We start from the raw sequence: 26,587 nt of genomic DNA on the forward strand, positions 1-26,587 counted from the left end.
TGATTTTTTTGATTACAGTAATGCAATATCAACTGATGAGAGGTCTTACACCTAATTTGTCAGCTCTTCTGCACTGTTCATCTGTTTGCATTACATTCTTATATTCTTTGAGATTAATTTTTTCAAGTGTTATAAAATGTAAAATGCAGCCTAAGTGATCTATGAGTAACAGTTGGGGAAAGTATGTATCTCTTTTGGTTATTTTCAATGTTACGCATGCTGCATACCATATTGGCTCAATGGGATTGTCTTACAATGCATTTCTCTCCATACATGGATGTAACTTTGTCATATTTTCCATGATCATAATGGATGTATTCAAATTGTGAAGCTGATAGTATTTTCAGTATATACAATAATCTCAGCCTCCAGTGTCTAAATCAGAGTGCTTACTGTTACTGATAAGTTCTGTCTCTAATCACAGGCTGAGATTTCCCTTTCAAAGGGAACTAAGGCACACTGATAAATAGTATATATTGAGTCCTTATCATCAACCTCCATCAAGACATGATAAGATTTTGTGCCTTGACTTCAGAGGTGTCTCAGGGTCCTCACTAGCAGTTGATGTCAGCATTCACCAAAGACTCTCTAAAAAAACCAAAAAACACTATAGTTTGTGCTTTGAAATGAATTGCCACTTGGTTCACATGTTAAATTTATTTCAGGGTGAACGAAATACTCTGCTTCTTAAAAATAGTATACACAGTCCTGTAAAAAACTCTTAGTGATGTAGGCTATGTGCACAATTACTGAAGATTTTACAAAGAAAGGAACAGGCTATTTTTATTAACTAAAAGAAACCCTGTCAGAATGTATTATAAAGTGTTGAGCTCAGTAACAACACACATTCAGACCACTAAATACTTCCATTACAAATGATTCATAAAAACTGATTTAAGAATAATTTATATGACACACGCTTCATTTCTTTGATAATTTTTCAAAAAGCCAACATGTTTTACAAATGTACTTATTGCTCAAAAGTCAGTCTATACATAAATATATATATTTGTACAAAATTAATTCAACCTAATTTAATTCTCTGAGGCAAGCACTTAGCAAACAGTTCTGAAGAATTGTGATGCTCAAAAACATGGAAAAATCATCCAGTGGTATAGACCAGTATCCCCAGGGATGTGTATTCCTTATGCAGGAGAATTAGCCTTTAAAATTAGTATTCAAAGCAGTCACAATGAGCACTGTGACACTGAAATAAGGCCATAGGAAACATGAAAAATAACAGAATGTGAAACTCTGCCTCTCGTGTTTATGTCAGCAATGTATTTGCACATCTCTGTGAAACTGGGCATTTAGGCATGTAGGTCTTGCTTCTTCTTTATAGTTTGTCACTATGAGGTAGTCACTGAAAAAGGGTAGGTCTAATCCCTGTTCACTGCTTGAGCATTTTGCAGTAATGAAAAAAAACAAACAGGTCTTAAAAATGAACACATGAAACCACAAGAGAAAGTAACACAGGGTTCCCTAATGTACCACGTTTTAAGAGTGGTCTGACTGCTGGGTCACATCATTCTGCATCTTGTACGTCTTTTACACATGAAATGTGCAGTTCTGGCCATGCAGCACAGCATTTAGCTTCTCAGTAGTTAAAAGGGTCTTACTGAATATATGCTTAATTAATTCACCTCACTTTAGCTAGCTAGAATTTGGACATCTAGTTTAAGCTACTTGTTACATTTCTGATGTAACAAAGAGGTGCATACACATCCAGAGTGTATCAGGAGGAACTGGGATGAATACTATTCATCCCAGTTCAAACCAGGATGAAGGAATTGTCCTTCCGAAATTCTCTCTCTAGAACAAAAGAAATAGGCAGGATGACTCGTTTTAGTGTTACAAATATGTTGTTTTCCTGACTTAATAACTTAAAACTCACAGCATTTTCCCCAATCTTATTTTTATAAAAAGGTTCCTCCCTCATGTGGATGTCTTTGGAAAAAAATGTGTGCAATTTGTTGAAGACCACTCAAAAGAAACAGATAGTTCTTTCATTTCTGAATGATTTCATGCATAGTCAATGGCCTTTTTAATCTTTACACTTTAGATGAAGAGGGTTTAATACTCTTTGCAAAGTATGCTGTTGAGATGTCAGTTCTCGGAACTTGTTTTGATATCCTGAAGTAAGAAGTGCAATCTTGTTGGGAGTAGTCTCTAGAAGGATTTTGTCCCTCCACACTACAAGCCTGATTTTGCAATGTACTTAAAAGCCATTGCTAAGTAGGACTCAATACTCAAGTTATGCATAAACTGAAATGTGTTCCTGAACCATGCCTGTGGTTTGGTATGACTATGATTCTCTGTCATCTGAGTGAAGTGAGTAGCAAATGAAGTGAGTAGCAAAATTACATGGGAAATGCAAAAGTGTGGCAGTTCTGTGCATCCTTCATTTTCACTCAGACGTAATCTGAATTAGAATAGGCCAGGTACCCCAGGATTTTGACTGCCCAACTGAGGATCCTTGTTACAACTGCACCTCTCTCCTGGCCTCCCCATACATCAGCAAAGAGAAAGGGATTAGTACATTTCTTTGTGGTTCTCCTGAGATAAAGAGATGATCATTGACCTTTATGTTTCTCATTTAGGAAATGACATGCTTAAATAGCTTTGGTGTTCCTGTGGAAAGGATGTAGTCTTGATTTTCTGACAAGATTTGTGGAGTAACATAGGCCCGTAAAAATAGAGGTTACTATGTAGGTAGGAAGTATAACCACCTGAGTGGTATACTGTTTTTTGTTTGTTTGTTTGTTTTTTAAACTCATTATCCACAGCACATAAACAAATGTCATTATTAAACCAGCTGAAAGGAATTGCACACATTTAGAGATCAAGGAAGCTATTCTGTTCGCAGTAGCACAGAGTGGTGTGCTCAGGAGGACAGCAAATCAAACAAATATGATATAGTTTCACATAAGTTGCCAAATTCCTCTAGTTTATCTGAAACAGAATGTCTTTAACTCTGTTTATGGTAGATGAGAGCTCACCCGTCACATACACGTGGAGAACGAAAGCGGTGCTGAGCTTATTTTTTTACTATAAACGGACAAATATACACAGAATTTTTGTTATATACAATTACAAACTTCAATTTCAACTACTGGAAAATAAATCTTGCATTGTGTACTGTACACAGTTAAGATATTGTCCCTTTTCCCCGCCTCCTCCATCTACTTAGACGATTATAAATGTAGCAAACTTTAACTTGATGCATGTTGGAGATTTTTGCAGCTTATTAGCGTAAAGAAATCAACACATCCTGAAGCAAAGGGACCTTCCTGTGCTCAGGAAAGTTGAGAATTTGACCTCTCTCATATTCTGTTCAATATCAACTATATATTAAATCATTTAATACATATAGTCAAAAGACAGAGATGGAAGTCTCATGCTAAGCCACTGAAAGGAATTCATTTACTTACAAACCAGCAGCAAAAGAATAAAATAAATAAAGTCCAATGCATGTGAAATTAATGTCTCCTAAAAGCAGCAGCACAATATGAGTGAGGATGACCTTATAATTATGTGAAATAATACTGAAATCACAATGAAAAATGCTACTGCTTCAAAATACCTGCAGGAGAAAATATCTTTTAATGAGGCTGAAAGTATTTATAATAAACAGCTCATTGCCACTTCTAGACAAAATAGAGTTTGAAAAGCAGTTTTTCTATGTAAATACACATTATATATAATAAACAGACATTTTTCTAGATAAATTATATATATATTTTAATTCTATGTTTATTCTGTAGAGAAATCTGTGTTTTTTTCAACATGACGCAATGCAATTAATAATTTAAGGACTTGAATGGCCACTAATGTTTAGAATTTATGATCTGCTTAAATTTCTGATCAGAGATTTCATAAGTAAACTGAAAATGACTTCTCATTACAAGGTTTCCTTTTGTTATTTGTCATTTTAAATATGATATTTGTTTTTAATTTGATATATACTTTATGGAAATACAACTAGATTATTATTATTAATAACATTATTCCTGTGAAAAGAAAAAGAGGAATTTTGTGACAGGTTATTGCTTCAAATGGCTCGGGGAATCCACAGATCTTCAGAGGAAAAATCTTTGGCTTCTGGCGTGACAGATTTGGATTAAATATAGTTAAAGGGATTTCAGAGTACATTTCACAAATGTAGTCTGACTGATCTCAATCAGACACTGCTAAAGTATGCTACATTCATATGTAATATTCAGTTGGTTTAATTATGTACCACTGGGAGGTTAAAAGTTCCCCTAGAAGGAGATCAGCTGTTTCTATTACAGTTTACCATAATAAGTACACTGACTTGCTTGTGCTTTTTTTTTTTTTTTTCCTCTAGGCTGTACTTTGGAGGTACAAGTTTTCCCAGCTCAAAGGTTCTTCAGATGACGGGAAGAGCAAAATCAAATTCTTGTTTCAAAACACAGATACTAAACAAATTGAAGCAAAGGTAAAAACAATACATGTTCTCTTTTATAAAGTCAATATACATTAAAACAGTTATCAAAGCAGCTAGGAGACAGGAGGAGTAAATTAAACTAAATTACTTAAAAGTATTAGATCAATGTGTGCAGTGAATGAATTTAAAGAAAAACGAAATCTGGAGGAATTGCTTGGATTTTTGGTAGATAAAGTCTTTTAATAAAATATATATGTATATTTTATTGATATATATAGTTTTAGACATGTTTGCAAAGACTATTAATCATTTTGATAAAGATGGCTGAGAGTTTGAATGCCCTCTCACCCTATACTTGTATCATGAAATGGTGCAAAACATATCCTTTAGTCAGCTTGGTCAGAAAATCCAGCAAGGGTCTAACATTGTTTTTATTTCTCAGAGAAAAAAAGTGTGGATTAAACATGCAACCTGTTACAAGAAGTTGTCATCAAATCTTTGTCTGTGTCTAATTCAAAATTAGAAAAGTTGCATTTTCAGTTGCGCTTTTGATTCAGCAGTTAATTTACAAAAACAGTCACCTGAGATATTTATGCCTAGTTTTATGTCTGTCTTTTGAAAATAGTGCATTTATTATCCCAATATATGTGAGCAAAAGTGATCTACAAGGATCATTGATGACTGGAACTGCCTTAGAGTCTGAATCAGAGGTCTTTTTGGCTATAATCCCAATATTTTCGTGATTCTAAATATTTTTGCTTGGATGTCTTTTACGCCTTGCTTTTGAAGCACTTAGTATATGGTTTTTCCTGTTCGTGTCTGTCAGAGACAAAATTGCTGAATAGATGCAACAGCATTATGTGAGGAAAAGGAAATGGTTAAATAAATTGTTTCCTAAAAGGGCTAAAAAAACACAGCATAATAAGGTATACTAAGAAAAAAGGCATTGTATTTCGGGCAATCATGAGTTAAAACACAGTTTAGGAACATTGAGCGGCTATTCTTCCTTCCTTTCCTTTCTTCACCTAACAGCTATTTACTTGATTTTGAATGTTATACTTAATACAATAAAATATTTTTTTAAAGTATAAAGTAAAAGCTTCCATTAAATCAACAGCAATGAAGTATGGTGGACTGTGTCTTTCAATACAATCATATTTTGCTTCTTCTCAAGGATAAATATTTTCTTCCTATTTTCTTCAGAAAATGTTTTAATACTACAGATTTTTTCTTCACTAATAGGAAACCATAACTTAGCCTAAAGTTGTAAGGATGATTTTCTGTTAAACAAATAATTGGAAACTTTTATGATGCTCCTGAGTACAGCTGAAGGATGAAACTTGTCATTTCTGTTTTGATATCTGTCTTGTATTCCTATTATGTTAATACAAGATTTTAGGACTAGCTAAGTTAATGATGCAATAATATTTCTCAGAATTTTCTTTGGAATCCAAGAGTCAAATAGTGCTTCTTCCCTTCCCTTCCCTTCCCTTCCCTTCCCTTCCCTTCCCTTCCCTTCCCTTCCCTTCCCTTCCCTTCCCTTCCCTTCCCTTCCCTTCCCTTCCCTTCCCTTCCCTTCCCTTCCCTTCCCTTCCCTTCCCTTCCCTTCCCTTCCCTTCCCTTCCCTTCCCTTCCCTTCCCTTCCCTTCCCTTCCCTTCCCTTCCCTTCCCTTCCCTTCCCTTCCCTTCCCTTCCCTTCCCTTCCCTTCCCTTCCCTTCCCTTCCCTTCCCTTCCCTTCCCTTCCCTTCCCTTCCCTTCCCTTCCCTTCCCTTCCCTTCCCTTCCCTTCCCTTCCCTTCCCTTCCCTTCCCTTCCCTTCCCTTCCCTTCCCTTCCCTTCCCTTCCCTTCCCTTCCCTTCCCTTCCCTTCCCTTCCCTTCCCTTCCATCAAATTAAAAACAGTACATAGTACAAAATCTAGATTTTGAAGAAGAAAAATAATTTCCATCAAAATGTTTCCTGATTTAAATTAAATTTGTAATGTAAATCACTTTTTAAGACTTGGAGATAACTTGGTACTTTATGGTAGCTACTGTTCCCAGCTGAAATGAACAGAGCTTTATTTCTAAGAAATGTCATCTTTCTACCTTTTATAAAGGTAAAAGGTTCTACCTTATGAAGGCAGAATATTATACAACCGTACTAGCATCCTAATTAACATGCTATCATGTTCTCTAGGTACTTCTATTTCTTATGAGTTTAAACTTTCTTGTTGATCAATTTGGAAATATATATATCTATATATACTTTTATTTAGTTTTGTTAGTGATCGAAGTATAGCAGTTACATCATGATCAAAGAACGTCAGATTGTGTAGTCTTTGGAAGGTGCTATGAGTGAGGACTTCCAATGAGTGAGGTGCTATAGTAAGGACTTCCAATTTTGTTTATAAATGAAGTATGTGGCTTAGTCTAAGAAGTATGGGCAAACTTGTCTATAAAATGAAGGAAAAGATTCTTAGGTCATATTTTTTCAACTTTGGTTACTTTAAAATTCTGTGGATAGCCCCCTTGTGTATCTATTGAGCATTTCAAATATTTAAAGCACTACTCAGCACAAGAGGAGGTGGTATTTTGTGGACTTTGCTAGCATTACAGAGCTATAGAAATAGCTATTCAGGGAACTCTCTAGTCATTAGGAAATGTTAATCAGATTTTCAGAAATGCTTGTAGTGCCAGGTTTCATGCATGCTGTATGAAGGCTTCATTTGGAATCAGATGATGGGAATTTTCTAAAACATCTGTTAAAGGTTGTGTTGAATATTCATAGCCAAAGCTATCATCAACTGTTAAATGAAACTGTGTTCTGCATGTCCTGGAGACCCACTGTTATAAGGGGAAAACACAGGGTAACATTTTCTTGAGGTAAATATAATTTTATGTGAGTTATATTATATGGAGAATTATCAGAATATAGTAGGATGAGAGCTTACTGTTGAGAGGAAAAAAAAAAAATCTGAGGAACTGTTACCTCAACATCTTAAGGCTCGTCACTTTTGCATTCCCAAATGGTAACGAGGAAGCAGGGCGTGGCAGATAACTATGATGCAGCTCAATAAAGTCTCTAGAACTGAGAGTACTTTTTCCTCTTCATCATCAATGGTAACATGCTCTGTGCAGAACCTGCTATGGTTTGTGCATACTTGATTTGAGACTCCTGCTTTTTATATCTCCAGTGCCTGTTTTACTCCATCTCTGAGTTTCAGCTCTGGCATTGACAAGATGCGTTAATGTATTTAATGCAGTATAATCCAGTTGCACCCTGAAAATATGAAATGGTCCAGACACAGATTTATTTTTGTATTTATTTTTAAATGATGCTGTTTTCATCATATATTTCCTCCCTGTAAGAGTATGAATTTTCAAAATCCAAATGCTTCTAGTCGTCACTATGTACAATGCTGCACATCTTGTGTATCTCAGCCCAGATATGTGTGCCTGTGTCACGTTGTGCCTCTGTGATAATATCCTTTATATCTAGAACATTGATTCATGATCTAGAAAATTAAGAGTATCAGAGTGCTTAGATATTTAATACTGATCCAAAATTTAGATACATTTGTTTCTATTCTATAAATACATTCAGAGCTGTGAGTGGGCTTTACTTAACATAAATAAATAAGTAAATAGACATGCAGTAGCATTTTAAATCTTAGCCATGCTGTCTTTATAGTTGTCCAAAGTCTCCTCTTTATTCTAGTTGAATATACAGAGCAATCACTGTTAATGTTACAAGAATCAAAAAAAATCAAAAAAAAAAAAAAAACTTCTGAGAAAAAATGCAGAATGACATCCTTTCATCAGGTTTTGTCTTTTTTTTTGGTGGTGGTGTTTTGTTTTGTTTTGTTTTGTTTTCTGAGAAACACACTTGCTGCCAGATTTATATTCCTATTGTATTCCTAACTGATAGAAAGTCCTTTACTAACACTGAAACCTATATATCCTTTCAAAGTTTTTATTGGGCTTCATGCCTGACTTAACAAAATTCAAAATGGCATCATATGCTATATATTTAGTTACTGTTTAATGAGGAATACTTCTTTTCAACTCAAAAATCATTTAACATGTTTAAACATTTGACTCATTCTCTTAAATAATTAAAAAAAAAAACTTCCAATACTTCCTTTTTTAATTTTTTTTCTCTTTATCTTGACCTCTCTGAAACAGTATTATGCTACTATAAAGATGCATAGTATAGAATAAAGGAATTGTTTCCTTGTAGACTTGAACAATTTGAGTCTGAAAAATCTGAACAGTGATCAACATAGGTCACACTGGTGGGTCCATGGCAGGGTGCCTGGATGTAAACACATGACCTTGAAGGTCTCCAAGGTAAGGTCTAAGCAGTTTCTGAGACGAAAACCATTTAGGGGTAACATTAATCATTGGTATCCCTTAGACCTTCCAATCTGTAGGTTATTTCCCAGCTGTCACTCAGTAGGAGATATTGCACAAGTTTCCACAGTCAGACAGAATTTTTCAAACTGAGAGCTACAAAATGGAGCTATCGACATGGCAGAACATGCAGTCTACATGTCCCTCTGCTTTGTCTTTTGGGTTGAAAAAATAAACTCAGAAGACAGAGCTTATTTCTCATCTATAAGACACAAAGGGATTCATTTGGGCACCTTGCTATCTATTTATTTATTTATTTAGCTATAGCTTAGTGATCTGTTAGTGTCTTTCCAGCATCATAGCAGCTTCCAGAAGTTAACAGAATCTCAGCACATAAACTCAGAGTACTCTACTCTTCAATTTTACCTGGCTGAGGAGTGGACCGCTGCAATGGAAACTGTTTTATGTTTTTCTGACAAAATGTGTCTTAAATCCATGAGAGATTCTGGTTCCGTACATATAGGCTCCCAAACATCACAGTATGGAATATATATATATATAAATATATATATATATATATATATATATAAATCAGGATTATTGCTGATTTTTTACTACATGCAATTTCCACTTGAATTTTGTAAATAAACACACAAAACAGTAATTTCTTTGTCCCATTACAAGGGCAAGAATTTGATACTTAGTAAATTAGAATAGCAATAGACCTACAGAATTGGACTGAGCAAAAGTATGTCGTTCTTACATTTCAGCACTGTAAAACAAAGCATGGTGTATATCCCCAAAACTACACTTCTCTCTGTGCTTTCACCTTTCTGAACTTGAAGGGATTTTTCATAGCTGAACAGTTTTCTCACCAAAACTTGGCCAAAATCACACAGGTATACTGTATCAGGTTAGCTTTTGTTCACAGACTAGCTGATTCCCTGAACTGAGAGCATTAAGAAACAGAGGTGAGCAGAGAAATCAGCTAATGCAGATCCATTCAGCTGGGAAAAACTACAGTATCAGTAAAAGAAGTTTAAATTTAAAGACCTTGCATTAATACTGTTTAATTAATAATACATTAATAGGAATTAATGCTATTTAATTTGTACTTGAAATTATCCTATATAGAAATATAATCTATAATAAGACAAATAGCCTGAATTACTGCTGTTGCAATGTGAACAAAATGCTTGCTTTCAAGTGCATTGCAAGGTGTCATGATGAATGCTTTTACCATTTTCCAGGGTGATATTTCTGCTCATTTCAAGTATATTCTCCAAAGTATAATTTTAATTTAATCCTTGTTCTTAGCCTTGATGCTTTTTATGTGAGCATCACACTGCTCTTCAAATTTAGAATATCAGCTTTAAATGGGTTTTAAGTATACATCCTTCAGATTTTTACAGAGTGATTTCTCAGTTGCAGTGACTGCTTTCTGAGTTCAGATTTCTAAACTGCGTAGGTTTTTGTGTCTCAGTTTTTAGTTTCCCTCCGTCTTGCACATGGAATATATGTTTCATATCTGTTTAAATCAGATTCTATCCTAATATATAGAGACAATTTAACACCACATTTGATGAAGCATAATGACAACAATGTTGGGTGAGAGTAGATTGGTCAAGAGGAGCCCGAGAGGGTATAGTGATACTTTTGGTAGAGTAGGGTTGTTGGTGATTGGTACAGACAACAGTGTGGAAATTGGAATAACAGTAAATTGTATTATTGTACGTGGACAAACAGATGGGGCTTAAGTTTGGATTTCCTTGCTTTTTGAGGATTCAGAGTATCTGCTTTTCCCTACAGGTGGCACCCTTAATAGCTTGACAGCATATTTTTTCAAGTTTCTTAAAGTTTGTTTGTTTATTTGAAGATGGGTATGGAATACACAATATCCTGCTAGATGAAAGTGTACTCAGACAAGCAGATGACTGATTAGCTGGTGTGAGGGAAAAAAATAAAATAAAATAGTGTGTGTCTTGTAATCAAGCTGATGTTACTTGGAGCCTCAACATAAACTGCCTTGAATGTGTGTACCAAGCTAAATTCTGTGATCACAGAGGTCCCTGTTTCATTCAGTACATGACATGATATGCACATTGACACTGAAATAGGAATAATGTTTCATGCCAAATAGTAATCTAGCATTTGTTGACTTGTTAGTGCTCATCTTTACAATCAAGGTAATGTGTTGTGTCATTACTGTCAGTAATAGTGAACCAATGGGACCTTCAGCAGCTATGCTGTTGTCTCTCACATTTTCATTGAAGGTCCATTGAGCAATGGATCTTCCCATTGTGTTACTGTTGCAGAAACACCTGTGATAACTGGTTGTAATTGTACTAATGCACTGTGAAAATTCAGTGTCCAGTAGCCATAATTATGATGTACATAAGAACTTTAAGCTAGTAGGATTACCTAATTGACTCGAACAATTCTCAGACTGTACTATTTGTTTTAATAGACTTGCTCTGTTGAAACATAAGCAAGAAGGTAGTCTTTCCACAGATAACACAGAAGTGATATCGTGTTCCGCTAAATTATTTTCTTGTCTTAAGCTCCAGTTTTATTTTTATAGTACCAGAAGGATATTAATAAAAAGGGGTTAACTGAAAAGTAACTTAATTTAAATGACTGATGTTTCTTGAAGTTCCTTTTTTTTCTTTCCTATCTATGATAAAATTGCTTATTTTGAAAATTTGAGTGGGTGGGGAGGAACCTCTAGCATAGTATTTTAAAATGAAAATGTCTCTAAACAGATTTTTTAAATGGACATAGGTGGAAGGTATGTGAAACCTGGCATAAACTTTATCTTCCTTATTGAGAATTGATACTTAGGACCTTAAAGAAGCTTGTGAGCAATTAAAAATTCATTTCTGAGAATGTCCAAAGGACATCCACTCTGATTGTAAGAGAGTTGAACAAAGCTCCACTCGTCTAGTACATCACTGGATATTCTGCACACACAGCCCTCTGCTTTCAGGCAGTTGTTCCCCTTGCAGATAAGGGACTTGTGAATGTCTCCATGAAGTACGTTTTACACAACATCTTCCAGGAAAGGTCAAGAGGCAGAAAACTGCATGTTAATGAAATTTTTAGAATTGTATCATTTGTTGTTGAATTCACAATATTATCTATATTCTTTAAAACATAAAAAATAAATTCTTGGCAAACATCAACTGGAAATACCAGTGCTGGACAGAAGGACAAATAGGACAGATATCTGTTGCTGACTTCAGTACAGAAATCTACATAGACACTGAATCAAAGCAGAAAGATGGCAACTCTGCACCACCATCCCTACAAATATATGTATTCAAATACCTCAGTATCTGCTTTTAAATACAGCAGGTGTTTATTGATTAAGTGTCAACACCAAAAACATATACTGAAGAAACCCTGAAAAAAAAGCGTCATCATCATGATCTCATTGATGAGAAAAAGTCAATTAGACACAAAGGAGCAAATTTATATATGTTAAAAAAATGTATTTTTTATTTATTTGCTCTCTTGTGGTGTCTAAGAAAGCCTCAGTTGAGGAGCTATAAAAAAATGTAAATTAAAATAGAACAAGAAGGGCTTTGTCTAATATTGCTAATAAGTTTAAAACATGAAGTCTTTTCCTTATTTTTGGTTTAATAACAATAATTGCCTCAGTGAAGGCAGAGCCAGAATATCACTGTATGATTGTAGCACTTTTTAAGAATGTCTTAAAAACAACAACAAAAACTAAAGAATCAACATAGGTAAAATAATAGTTACCAGTGTGAGGTAACATGACAAATAAATGTGTCATATGTGGAATTCAACGTTGCTGAACTTTGTGTCAGATGCAAAATGTGCCAGATTTGTATTAACAATGTGAGGGGGAAAATGTACTATATAGTTGTCTCATTCCTTCTTTACCAGGCAGGACTTCATATTTCTGTGGAAGCACTTAATCAGAAAATGGTCCATATCATCATCCAAACAATTATTTACGGAATAGAGAGAATTCAGTCTGTAAGTCTCTATAAGGGAGAATTGTCAGGCACATCAGCAGAATTACATCAAGCTATTAAAATTATTTCTGTTTGAATCATGGTTCGTTCCTGGGTGTATGTTTGTGGGGTCTTCTTTTGCTTCATTTTAAATCTTTTTGTTTTCACTTCCAGGAGCTGGAGTTTTCCAACCTGTTTGCAGTCCTTCACTGTATCCACTCATTCTTTGCAGCCAAAGTGGCTTGTTTGGACCCTTTGTTTGTAGGCAGTCAAGCCACAACTTCTGCTGCTCCCACAACTTCTGGTACTGGCAAATTAAAGTATACTACTTGATATCTCACATTACAGCACTGCCACTTCAGAAAAAGACGCAACAATGTATAAATATTCATAAGATGTAGACCTTTGGTGAACCATGTACGTGGAAACCAATCCTGGAGTCAAGACATCTTGCAGCATCAGCAGATAGATGGTCACATCGGATCATAAATTCATCTCTGTTCTGCAAGACACCAGTAAATAATCCCAGCCAAAACCCCAGAATAGGATGGATATGCTTTTAGTATGATCTATTTGTACTTATATAGTGCTTTAAGCAACATTGGAAGCAAAGGAATAAATGATGCAATGAAGCACTTCAGTATTTAATAAAATTTTCAAATGGCTGTAATAATACACAAATAGAATTGTCATTTTCCTGTTTTCAGATTTTTTTTATGACAATATGCTAAACTCTGAGAATGAACTTAATACCCAATGATTGTGTTATAAATGACATAAGAGCAAGCAACAAGCATATAGTACATGGTGATAAGGAGATGAGCATGAAAAGGCATTTGTGTAAGTATCTCCTCAAATAAGAAAGCACTTTAAGCATTGTTGTAAATCCATACTTGTGTCCATACGTGAAGTATGGAGTCATGCTACTTTTTCTATTTGTTCTTTTATTCTAACAATAACAAGATATAGCCATATTGACTGGCATATAGAATAAAAACAAAACAAAACAACAAACAAACAAAAACATAATCCTTCTTCCATGAGTAAGTCCCTGTTCTTCAAGTGACGATAATGTGATATGTATTTTATTTTAATTACAAGTTAAGTGCAAGTGTGTAAAATATCATGTCTGCTATTTACTTCTCAATTTTTTTAGTTAACTAGTTCTGTAAATCTGAAAGTTTTTGCTCACAAGACTTAGCTGTTGAATTTGTTTCAGACATAATCCACCTAATACATTGCTCCCATGTTTAACCTTTGTTCCACTCAGGATCTCAACAAAATAGGAGTTTGAATTATGCTTGAAAAATGAGTCCAATTTTTGAATTCTTAATAATTTCTTTTTATATATTGCTAGTAAGAGACAGGAATAAAAATAAATAAATAAATAAATAACCTGTAATGATAGAATAGGTGACAATGCATAATGTCTTTGTATATTAAAAATATTACATCACCCTCAACTACATATTATCCATACGAGTTCCAGGGTCTCATTTATTGATGAAATCTGAAGGATTTGTACACTCATAACTAATAACTTTATTTAAATATAACTTTGCAAAATAATTTAATTTTTTGCTATTACACATATCAGTGAAGATGGCAAAGTGGTGAGAGCACGTGTAGGATATAGCTAAAACAGCAAAAGAGGTGATGTGATTTTTTGGCCAGACCGGATATAAACTTAAAAGACTGCAGAAAGAACAGTTAGTGCAGAGTCAGTGTGTGCATAATATTTTATATAATACTTTCTGGAGTTTCTATTTATTATATTGAAATCAAAACTTTTTTTTTTTCTCCTTCCCCAGTTAAACTTCTTATAAATACTCATGGAAGGTAAGGGTTGGGGATACAACCTCTCACGTGTAGCAGAAAGACAAAATTTTTCACATCCACTTTTATATATTAAAATAAGGAAAACTTCATAAGAGAAATCAGAAGAAAGGTTTTTCACAATGGGAACAATTCAAATGTAATGCAGACACAAAAGATGAATGAACTGCAGTGGCAAATTATGCATCTGTTTTTTTTGCTTTGCAGTAGAAATATTTGGATTTATGTGTGTGAGAAAGTGTCCTTGCAAAATGGGGAACTGAAGTAAAGCTGATAGCAGAAGATTCTAGTTATATACGTACTAGAATCTGAATTCAGATTATAACCAAAAAATCTGAAAAAATATTTTCTGGTAACTCTTTATCATTTCCAAATGACTATCAGTAGGTGCTTACTTCTTATTAGTACATCTCCAAGTGTTACACCATTAAAAATGTCTTATTTTCAATTTGTGATTCACATTTACTTCCCCTGCTAAATACAATTGAATAATGTCATTATCCAGCTATTAAATGTTTTAAATGTCAACAAAATACAACATTTTCATAGTTATCCTGTTTACATGAAGCTTCCCTTCATAAGGGAGTCAGAGCCTGGTCTTTGCATCGCAAGTAATAATGCTGTGGCTGTCCATAGGATCTCAAGTTTGTTCCTGGGAGATTGTAAGTGCCAGAAGTTTTGAATCTAAAACTACAACATTCTAAGGGGTTTACTGATGGTAACTCAGGCAATGTCCTTGTCAAGAAGTCATATACTTGAAATGCAAATTTTGACAGAGCACTGACAATGCTGAAAACAGAATGAAAACAGAATCTGTTAATAACAGTTCTCCCCCTCTGTACTCCCAGATCATCTCCTTCTTGTTAGTGTGTTGCTGCGGCATTCAGCCATCCCAGTGTTGGCATGTGCCAACACCTCAGTAATATGTGCTCTGCAGGTAATAGCAGAATTTAGAACTAATCAACTGCCAGTTGAATGTTTTTCCTTCAACCAGCTCATATGAAGTGCAGAATTGCACCACTGAAACTGAGCTATTTAAGAGATGTTTAATACAGTTAAATGAACATAATGCTTATCCAAAACAGCAGAAAGTATGCTATTGCGAATTGCAGTAGATTAAGAGATTCTGTGATATGAAAGCCAAAAATAAGTAAGTAAATAAATAATTTGCTCCTTGTATAGAACTGGTCTCATGCCATGAACTTGATAGGCTTGGACTCCACTAGGGTATCCTAAAGAACTCTGTCATGTATTTTGTTTGTAGAACTGCTATATTTATCAATAAGAATTTTTTAACTGGGCATTAAATACACAATATTTAAGAGACAAACACTAGCCTGCAAATTAGAACTGCATTTTTTTTGTTTTGTTTTGTTTTGGTTGGTTGGTTGGTGCTTTTTGTTTTGTTTTGTTTTGTTTTTTGAAACCCCACTTTTCAAAGAGCTGAACTGTTGGGGCTTAAACAATACTTTTAGTATCAAGAAGATAAAAGTGTGGTTGGAAGAGTATAAAATGCCATAGCCTTGGCTACAGGTCAGCACTGGTTTGTAAACAAGAGGTTTGGGGGGCTTGGGCACTGACCTTAGAGTATCCAGGTTTGCCCTCTTGGGGCAAATTGGTCAGAAACTCAGCCTTGAAACGAGGGAAAATTTCAAACAATGAGTTGTAGCTAATGCTGAAACAACAAAATTTAATTTAAATAGCTACATATTTCATTTAAATACACAAAGAAGATTCTGAATCATTGTGAATCTCATGTGCATATGTAAAAATCCAGGCTTTATATTGCTCTCATTTAACATATAATATATAATTAATACATGCATTTTGTAAGTCAACACAGCCCACTGAATATGAAAAAAAAAAAAAGCAGTTGTAATGAACTATTGGCTCTTGCTAAAAATTTGTATGAAAATTAAAGCAAATATTTAACAAATAAAAGAACAAACAAACTCAAAGTGTAAAACATAATTTGTTCTCTATGTATTATATTCTTAAATAAGTTTAATTTAAAAAAAAATAGTCTTTATACTTATGGTGCTGTGACTATTGAAATGATGTTATATAACATACCAAAAAAACATACTCTTAAATATAACAAAATATATTTGGGTTTGTCTGATTTGCTTTATGACTGAAATTTCAAATAATCTGACCTCCACAGAACTAACCATATGCTAGGCTGTAGTGTTAACATAATTTTGTTATGAAAGTGTTGCAGATTTATAGACTTTTTTTCTGGATTTCATCAGTGAAATAATGAATACATCTCATTTCCTACATCTGTTTAAAAATACAGTTCCAGGTTTTCAAAAGAGATTTGCAAACAAGTAGCATGAAGGCATTTTTGAAATAAAAATTAGGATACTTTAAAATATTTGTCATTTTATTTTTTTTAAGTAAGTGCAGCAAGAATTTCGTGGACACAAACCAGTTGTAAGTGGATTATTTTTGAAAACCAGTAATTTGAACTTTTGGTTATTCAAACTAGAATTCATAAAAATGTAAAATAATAATATACAATATCAATATGCTTTGAGAGGAAATTACTGAAAAATATTATTTTCCAAATTAGTACTTGATCCCATGAAAATATACTTATTTACTTTCTGTGCTTTAACTTGATCAGCACATCTCAGTGCACAGTTAAACACAGGAGTAGGTGGTTGTATTTACTACATCTTGTTATTTTAGATATAATTTAGCTTATTCAATGCCTTAAGATGTTTCCTACATCAAGATAAATATTAAAAAGGCTGAAGATCTTTTGAATGTACAGGTGCTGCCCTTAAAATTCAGTAGCTTTGCTATATAGTGTTGTTTAAGCACCCTCTAGTATTCCCTATGCCAAAAACAAAAATCAGTTTTCATTCTGACATAGCAATGCCAAGGAAAATGTAAATTTATTACTGTTAAACACTGACCCCTGTACTGCACTTTCTATTCCCTTAAAGGGTCTGGTCCCTGAGAAAGTGTAGTTTCTGGGAAAAAAAAAAAAAAAAAAAAAAAAAAAGCTCAAGCTGATTTTAAAATGTTCAACTTTGGGCAATTTAAAACCTTCAGATTTGGACATGGGAGGCACTCACTCAAATTCCCTAAATTTTAGCACCTGCCTTAGAAGCCCAGTACAGGACCTGAGGCTCTCAAAAGGGCAATACAAGGCAGGACCACGACTTAGGGCTCTGAAGGTGTGTTTGCCTCTAGCTGCAGTACAGGTACAGCCACATTCGTGTTTTCACTTGCATCAGCAATGTGCTTTTGAAGTCAGGCTCCTGCCCACCGCCTCTCACTGTGCTGTTCTTCATTTTGCAGAGCAGGCTATAAGCAAATGAAATGAGTTTTTAGGCTGAAGCTAAACCAGCATCACACCGAATGAGTTGCAGCTGCTAATGGACATTCAGCCCATACGACCTGACTAAAGCAAGTTGAAAGTCAGAATCCCCCTGAAACACTAGGGCTGCCGGGTCCTGGTGAGAGCCCTTTCTCTCTGTACGGTGGCTGATGCTCGTGCACCATGGGTGCTGGAAGGACCGCAGAAAGCTGAGCTTCCCTGTGCAGTCCAACAGAGCCTAGTGCCTGGGACAGGGTGTGGTGCTGCAGCAAAGGGCTTAATGGAACCTTCTTTTAGAGAAAAAGGCAGCTGACAGAAGCCCATGCCAAACTATCCTGCATTGCCCTTTTCCTTTGCCACAAAGGGAAACTACTGACTGCAAGCAGGTTACATGGTGCTGGTCAGCCCTCTCCCTGCTGTGTCTTTCTACCCGTCTATCACAAATGCATACCTACAAATTCACTCTGACATCCCCAAGAACACTGCTGTGTCCCCTCACACCCTTGGCTCTGGACAGATGGCAAAACTGCACTCACTCAGCTACATAAGGGAGCCTCTAAACCTCTAATACAGCCAGGGGACAATATTTAAGCATTATGGCAAGGGCATCCATGTACCAGAAGAATGCTGTAGTCTGTGATTAACATTTAGGCTAAAGTGAATAAAGTCATACCTAAGCTTAAGTGCTTTCCTGACTAGGACAGTTCTTAAATGCAATTTTAGTAGTTTTCCTAGAATAAGGTCTGTAAAGTCAACAAATTTCTACTTTCTTGACTCCTTTTCCCATTTTCAGGAAGTTTAGTGGAGACAGCAATTCATATTCTGTTGGAATCAGAGGGAAAAACACAAGGATACCAGAATAAAAATAAATTTCTATTTGGATTCTGTATATTATTACAGTACATTACAGATCTATTAAAATATGTTTAATAATGTAAAACTAAATGCTTTCATTTAGCTAACCTAGCCAGTTTTCATTGCTATTATACACATGCCTCCCACTTTCAACAACTTTCTCTACAAGAATCCCAACTATATATTACAGAAATTCTTTTATTATTCAGTATATACTAATATATATTGCGTAGTGTGTGCGTGTGCGTGTGTGTGTATATATTAGTATATACTAATGGAAAATATTCAGTATACATTAATGAAAGTTACGTATTAGGCACAACTATAAAACAAAAGCATAAATCCATGAAGCTTTACATTTAAAAACTTAATCTTATAATACTATAAAGAAATATGTATATTAGTTGAAGAAATGGCTATTTTTGCAGGATATGCACAATCTGGATATATGATAATAAACTGATGAACATTAACTGATTTACTATTTCATACCTCCAGAATTTTGGTTTTTAATTATTCTTATCCTTAAGAGCATTTGCAATATGTCATAAGTTTTAATTTGTTATGAACAAAAATGACTGAAAAAAAATGTAATAGAAAGTGCTATATATTTTATAAATATTAAAAATTGAAGAAAAAATATTCAATTTATTTATTTCATTTTCAGTTATGTTTTTGTGGTTGTTTGTAATATGTATTTGTGACAAACACGTCACCTAGTTGTTTAAGCTCATTAATGTACCACTAATAAAATGCTATCTTCTGTTTTGTTTTTGTTATGTTTTGTTTTGTTTCTTTTTGTAACAGAACGTAACAGAAAAATATAGAAAATAAATACTTTTTTAACTAATCTTTTGCATTCAGTTATAGAGTGTATGAGTTTTATATAATTGAAAGTCAAGTCTGAGAGATCAAGAGAATACTTGAAGAACCAGGGGTGCTAATGTTATTTCTTACCGCCATGTTCAACTGATTATTTAATAGAAATAATGACAATTCCTCACTTGTATGCTCATTTCCACAAGACAAGTGACCCACTCAAAGTCTGACTAAGATTTCTAAATACCTCTCTTTTCCCCCCGGCTATGAAGTTCACCCATTTCAACAACCAGATTATTTTACCATTGACATTTAAATGCTTAGTGTTGGTTGGAGTAATCCTGGGCCTGATACTGCAGTGCTTGAAGGTATTTTCTGGTACATCTTTGGAATGTAAAAATTTTCAAACAGTGCTGCCACTATTAGAACAAAGCCAGCTTTGATCAGCTCACTTCTGTTTGTCTTTTTCCATGACTGAATGCATGGATGGGGAGAAGAGGAGCCCCAGTGGTTCTTAAGCAGCATTGTACCTTTTCAACAACTAAGGAACACTGCAGCACACACTTCTTGCAGGCACATCTTTGGTGCCCTTCTTGTGCTTCCAGTGTGGAGAAGCCAGGTCAGCTCCCCTGTCACCGTGCTGCTGTTATTCTCTCCCAACCCACTGCTCCATAAGCAATCACCAGGGCTTTCTCAGACCTCAGTCTGTGGTTGCCTTCCTTAGCTCTGTACCCAAGGAAGTCCCAGTCTTGCTGGTCTCAGCCCTTTCAGCATCTTGAAGAGAAGGAAAAAAAAAGTGTATTAGAACTATAAGTGTGATGAATACTTTGTGCTGAAAAAATCCTCCCTCCTGAGTGATTCAGCTGATGTGGGTTAGCAAACATAGCTATCTCTGGCACAACTATAGTTGTTTCATGTGTCTCAAGTTTGTTAGTTTTTATACCCCATTTAAGTGAAACTCCAGAAAAGAAATGAGAGGTTAGAGCACTTAAAAGAGGTGAAGAATGCCATAGAATATTATGAAATTAGGATTTTTTTTCAAGTAAATATATTCCAGATGTAAAGGATTGCTATTACAGCTGCAATTTCTGTTTTCTCTTTTAGAATCATAGAATCATTAGGGTTGGAAAAGACCTTTAAGATCATCTGGTCCAACCATCCACCTACCACCAATATTACCCACTAAACCGCGTCCCTGAGCACCACGTCCAGCCTTTCCTTAAATGCCTCCAGGGATGAGAGCCCCTTGGGAATGATGTTTTATTTTGTGAGTGTGAACTCAAATAGAGCTGAAGATATTTTTATTTTTATTTTTATTTTTATTTTTTTATATTTTTTATTTTTTATTCTAGAAATGCGTATTATCCTCTGAAATACCATTTTTGATCTAGCATCTTCTACATCCTCCCCAAAGATTTTGGCCTCACATGAAAATTCTTGTTATCAAAGTTTCTTAACATACAGTCCTTGAATAAGTTCCTTTAAATTTATGGTATGTATATGTCATAACTAATATACTTGCCCTCCAAAAAGAAAAGTAAGAGAATCTTGGGGCACCTACTGGGACCAGATGCGGCTATGCTGCTTCTGCTCCACAGAGTGCCAAACCATGCCACTGTGGAGCCTTCCTCTGAGGCTCAGTGCTTGCCCAAGGAGAACTGCACCGTCGTTCTTTTGTCCATGTACAGACACATCTTGGCAATCAAACAAGATTAAACTGGAAAGCTGTTTCCAGTGGGCTCAGGAAAGCTGTTTCCAGCTGTTTCCAGCAGGCTCAGGAAAATGTTGTAAGGATGAAAACTATGGGTAATTCTGATGCAGGAAAGAGCTGAGGGTGCTGAGACCATGGAAAAGGTGGGTATGTTTTGGTACTCTTTAGTAACACACTGTAAATCAAGATAAATTTAGCTCTTTACTAGAAGAAGGATGGGGAAAAACATTTCAGAAGAGCCTATGAACTTCAAAGCATTTACTCTTACATCACTGGTACAGTAAAAAGGAAACATTGCTTGGACCAAATGATTATGGTACAAGTTACATATCATACATCTGGAGACAATTTAAAATTCAAGAGTCTATAAACAGAGATTTATTCTTTTTCCTAAAGGACACAGCATAGACAAAACAGCATCTGGCAGGGTGTGGGTGGCAGCTCTGTGTGATGTTTATAAATATGTAAAGGGCGAGTGTCAGAGTGTCAGGAGGAGGGAGCCGGGCTCTTCTCAGTGACACATGGGTGCAAGTTGGAACATAGGAGGTTCCACTTAAATATGAGAAGAAACTTCTTCACAGTGAGGGTGATAGAGCAGACTGCCCAGAGAGGTTGTGGAGTCTCCTTCTCTGAAGACATTCAAAACCTGCCTGGACGCGTTCCTGTGTGACCTTATCTAGGTGTTCCTGCTCTGGCAGGGGGATAGGACTAGATGATCTTTCAAGGTCCCTTCCAATCCCTAACATTCTGTGTTTCTGTGATACACTCCAATTTGGCCTTGCAAAATTGTACTACTTGAAGATAGTGTTTCACTTGCTTCCCATTTTTCTGGAGTATCTAAGGTGCAACCTGACCCTTTTTTGGACTTTTTTTGCTGAAGAGTTGAAGGCTAGAAAACTTTTACCAAATATTAAGACATCATGTGAACATGTCTCTAGAAACTGGGGTTTTAACAAAAAAAAAAAGTACTCACTCTATCAAGTACTAGTCCCAGTGAAAAGACAAGAAACTTCCTATGAGGCCAGATCAAAGTTTTCTCATTTGAATAGATATAAAATTCTTTGAGATAGATGTCTCTTTTCTTTTTCTCTTTCTTTTCTTTTCTTTTCTTTTCTTTTCTTTTCTTTTCTTTTCTTTCTTTTCTTTCTTTTCTTTTTCTTTTCTTTTCTTTTCTTTCTTTCCTTTCCTTTCCTTTCCTTTCCTTTCCTTTCCTTTCCTTTCCTTTCCTTTCCTTTCCTTTCCTTTCCTTTCCTTTCCTTTCCTTTCCTTTCCTTTCCTTTCCTTTCCTTTTCCTTTCCTTTCTTTCTTTTCTTTTCTTTTCTTTTCTTTTCTTTTCTTTTCTCTTTCTCTCTTCTCTTCTCTTCTCTTCTCTTCTCTTCTCTTCTCTCTCTTCTCTTCTCTTCTCTTCTTCTCTTCTCTTCTCTTCTCTTCTCTTCTCTTCTCTTCTCTTCTCTTCTCTTCTTCTCTCTCTTCTCTTCTCTTCTCTTCTCTTCTCTCTCTTCTCTTTTCTTTCTTTTCTTTTCTTTTCTTTTCTTTTCTTTTCTTTTCTTTTCTTTTCTTTCTTTTCTTTTCTTTTCTTTTCTTTTCTTTTATTTTCTTTTCTTTTCTTTCTTTTCTTTTCTTTTCTTTTCTTTTCTTTTCTTTCTTTTCTTTTCTTTTCTTCTTTTCCTTTTCCTTTTCCTTTTCCTTTTCCTTTTCCTTTTCCTTTTCCTTTTCCTTTTCCTTTTCCTTTTCCTTTTCCTTTTCCTTTTTCCTTTCCTTTTCCTTTTTTTTTTTTTTCCCATTTTGCTCCAAAAGGCTACTGAGGGAAGAGACAGGATCTCAGAATGGTTAAGCCCCTTCAATGAAGCAAGAAAAAGAGATCATGGGGAGGTTGGCTGTGGTCTTTGCTAGTGCAGTTCTGCCAAGTACAGCAAAGGCTGAGATCAGGGCAACATCGCAGACAATCTATATTCTGTTCACACTGGAAGGCAAATATTTGCAAATAGCATGAAGTTAAGGCTTTCCATTGGTTCACATGAAAAAAACGTGAGTTTATACTATGCTAAAAATGGAAATTCAAAGGCAAAGGGAACTCAAACCTGTGTGGTCCATGCTTTCAGTTGTACAGAAATATTCACTGAGCTTTCCCTGATAGTGAGGTAAAGGGCCTCAGTGCTGATGTGGTGTACAAAAGATCTGAGCTGTCATGGTGGATTAGGGGAGCCTAGTGACCTACTATGAAGGACCAAGGGGCTTGTGAGATGATAGGAAAATCTTTGGAGGAATACAAATTTAGGAAGAACAGACCAAGTCACTGAATCTTATCCAGCTTCCTCAGGCAGTCATGTCATACAAAACCTCTCACAAATGTTTAAACTTCATCTTAAAAGTAATTAGGCATTTTGGCACTCTTCCTCTTGCTGGAAAATCTTCCAGAATTTCACTGCTCTGATAGCTTGTAACTGTCTTCTACTTTACAGCCTAAATCCATTTGTAGATAGTTTATATCTATTTGATTTTGTGCCAGCATTATCCCCTAATTTAAATAGTTCTTTTCCAGCCCTGGTGCAAGTTCACACTTTCCCCTCCTCTCCTCAGTATATTTATAGCAAGCAATCATATGCCCTGACAGCTTTCATTTTGCCTGAATGCACAAACCAAGCTCATACAGAAGATGTCTATGCAATGCAGGGAAATTTGGTGCAGAGATTCCTAAGCTATTGCTGACTCTAGCTGATATGTCTACCTGTTGTGCTCCAGCAGTACCAGCTCAGGGCCAGAAGCAGTTCATCCACCTGAATGCAATTTAAGATAATAAATACTGCCCAACAGCACCACACCATGATGTACTGCTTCCAGAGCAGATGAAATTCATGGCAGCTCAGGGCTCTCTGCACTGCTCTTTGTTGCTCAATGCAGACATTCGCTAATCGGGTTCCCTGGCTTGTTTCCATACCATCCTAATGGGATGCAGTCTTACTCTAAATCTGTCCCAATCAGACATTTTCCCTGACTGTGACTACTTCTTCATTGCATACCATGCTCCAGATATGATCTCCCTTATGTCCTACCCTATGTCCTTAATGTTTGTTGATAGTCTGAATAGACAGCGACTGGTTGCATGAGTTATTCCCATGGCTGCATCACACTGGTGACTCACAGTCATCCTGTGAAAATACAGTATATCACAGACCGACTTGTTCTTCTGGTCATGTGATCAGCCCTCAGCTCATCAGTAATGAGGACGGGTTATACAAACAGGTCAGTTTATCACCCAGAAGATAAACTAGGAGCCTGTCTTTTTTTTTTTTTTTTTTTTTTTTTCTTCCCCCTCGATTTACAGGGGGAGAGGGTGGGAGTCAGTGAGAAATGAGTCATCATTTTAAGAGTTTGCTTTTAGTGAGAAAACTCCAATGGGTGTCAGGGTAAAGATACAGATTTGGATGCAAATCTTTTTTTTTTTTTTTTTTCTGGAAGGCAGGTTAGAGGATTTATATTCCAGCCCTTCCCTTTCCACATCTTTTGGCTTCCAGCCATGACTCAACAGAAGAAAATAAAAAGCCCTCTAAAGGGCAAAGGAGAAAGAATGAAAGGCTTATAGGAAACCTTTTCTTTATGGTCTTCCAGAGGTAAAATATCTCTAGCATTTATCAAGTCTTGTTTCATCTTTACAATCAGACAGTTTAATTCTGAGTGATTAATCTTTCCCTTTTTTCCCCCTGCAGTTGGATTATTTTCAGGCAGCCTTGGTTGGGACAGAGCTCCAGTGACAAAATCAGCACTATATTCTACATGCTTCTTTCTGTTTGGGCCAAATAAATCACATTTTTCCAAAGCTTCTCACTGTATGTGAGCAGAGGTTTTGGAACACAAAATACACAACACCACTCTATTTTTTTTCCTTGTGCATAATTAAACTATGGTCAGTCCATTGATTTTGACTGTCAATCTCAAGGAGTTTTACAAACAGAAGTGAATATTAATATAAAATCAACAACAACAACAACAAAAATGGTTTGCAAGAATTAACAACAATGATGAGTCTAGAGGTGATATGAAGATATTAATAGCAAAAAAGTATTTGTTTTAATGAACAGGAACATTAAGTTATTGAATATCTATTCAGCATTAGCTTTAAAGCTAATTCTTTAAAGTTATCAAGTTATCAGATGTTCTTACAGAGGAAAATATAACTTCTGACACATAATACATATGACTATCTCATAGTAAATAAAAAAAATTAACTAAACTTAAATCAAATACACTGTGATAGCTGTATTGTAATATGATGGCTTTTTAAAGCAGTGTTAAATCCCTGCCATTTGGCACCCAGGAGGTAAAGCAGCTGAGCAGACTCAAGAGAAGTCTTGAGAGTGCATTGGTATAAGCTAGTGCCATCAGATTGTCAGAGGAAGGTTGTCCTGTGTCTGTGTTCTTTACAGAAGGGTCTGTGGCACTCTGATCTATTCCAATTTCAGTGAAGGATACTTCTGCTCTTCCCTTCTATTATTTTATGAGAAAAAACGCTGGCCTCAAAAAAATGAGCCAAAGACAAGAGAGAGAATTATAGAGGAGGCTGCTTGAGGAGGGCATCTACTTCAATCTCCCATACCCCTGGATAAAAGGAGGTCAGAGCACTGCATGAATTTTTATTTATTTGTTTGTTTGTTTATTTTTTCTAACCCTAAATTCTCCATCCTTTTGATAGATCTGCACAATTTTGATTTTAGGAACATTAGTAGCCTGAATTTCTGCAGGAGACGGGTTGAAAAGAAAGTCTTTTTATGAACTCTTGGCTGTTAAATACCAGATCTGAATAGTATGATTCCCAGCTGTCATCTAATGTAAATAAGAAATACTATGTTTTATGGTATAGTAATGATTTAATTATAATAATTTCATTTGTTAGATTGCTATCATGATTCCTGTACATTTTGCCATGATATCTCTATCCCCTCTCACCTGTAAAACAATTGCTTTTATGGGGATGTTTCCTTAGACTAAATGTCTTCCCAACATTCAGATGCTGCTTCTATTTCTGTTGTTCCTTGCTTAGTTGTAGAACTGTCTGGATTTTTATTATTTCCATTCAGTTTTGTGAAAGTGGATTGCATTCAGTTTAGAGTAATTATGCATCATTATTTTCTAAGTAGTGTTTTGAAAAGGGGGGCGTGTTTTACTAAAGATTGTTTAAATGATTGTTGCTTTCTGTAAAATTAATAATCACATTTCTTGTTTGTACTTTAGATAACAATAATAAGAAATGTCACTGGGACCGTATTTTCTTTTATGAGCTCTGATCATATTTGTATATGTTAAGATAATAAAT

The 26,587-nt window shown here is 35.3% G+C and overlaps 1 protein-coding gene across 6 annotated transcripts in view; it reads left to right on the forward strand.

Annotated features, from left to right (window-relative positions):
* SNTG1 (syntrophin gamma 1) overlaps nucleotides 1–16,929 on the forward strand; it is a 359,885-nt gene extending 342,956 nt beyond the window's left edge. For all 6 annotated transcript variants that reach the window (XM_080578706.1, XM_080578709.1, XM_080578710.1 and 3 more), the window contains 2 exons: nucleotides 4,349–4,459; nucleotides 12,899–16,929. In XM_080578706.1, coding sequence (XP_080434832.1) covers nucleotides 4,349–4,459; nucleotides 12,899–13,057 — 270 coding nt within the window. In that variant the 3' untranslated portion in view covers nucleotides 13,058–16,929. The remainder of the gene's footprint in view (nucleotides 1–4,348; nucleotides 4,460–12,898) is intronic.
* Nucleotides 16,930–26,587: the final 9,658 nt, after the last annotated feature.

The sequence above is a fragment of the Anser brachyrhynchus genome (assembly GCF_964034855.1).
Source record: "Anser brachyrhynchus genome assembly, chromosome: 2".
Classification (NCBI taxonomy): Eukaryota; Metazoa; Chordata; class Aves; order Anseriformes; family Anatidae; genus Anser; species Anser brachyrhynchus.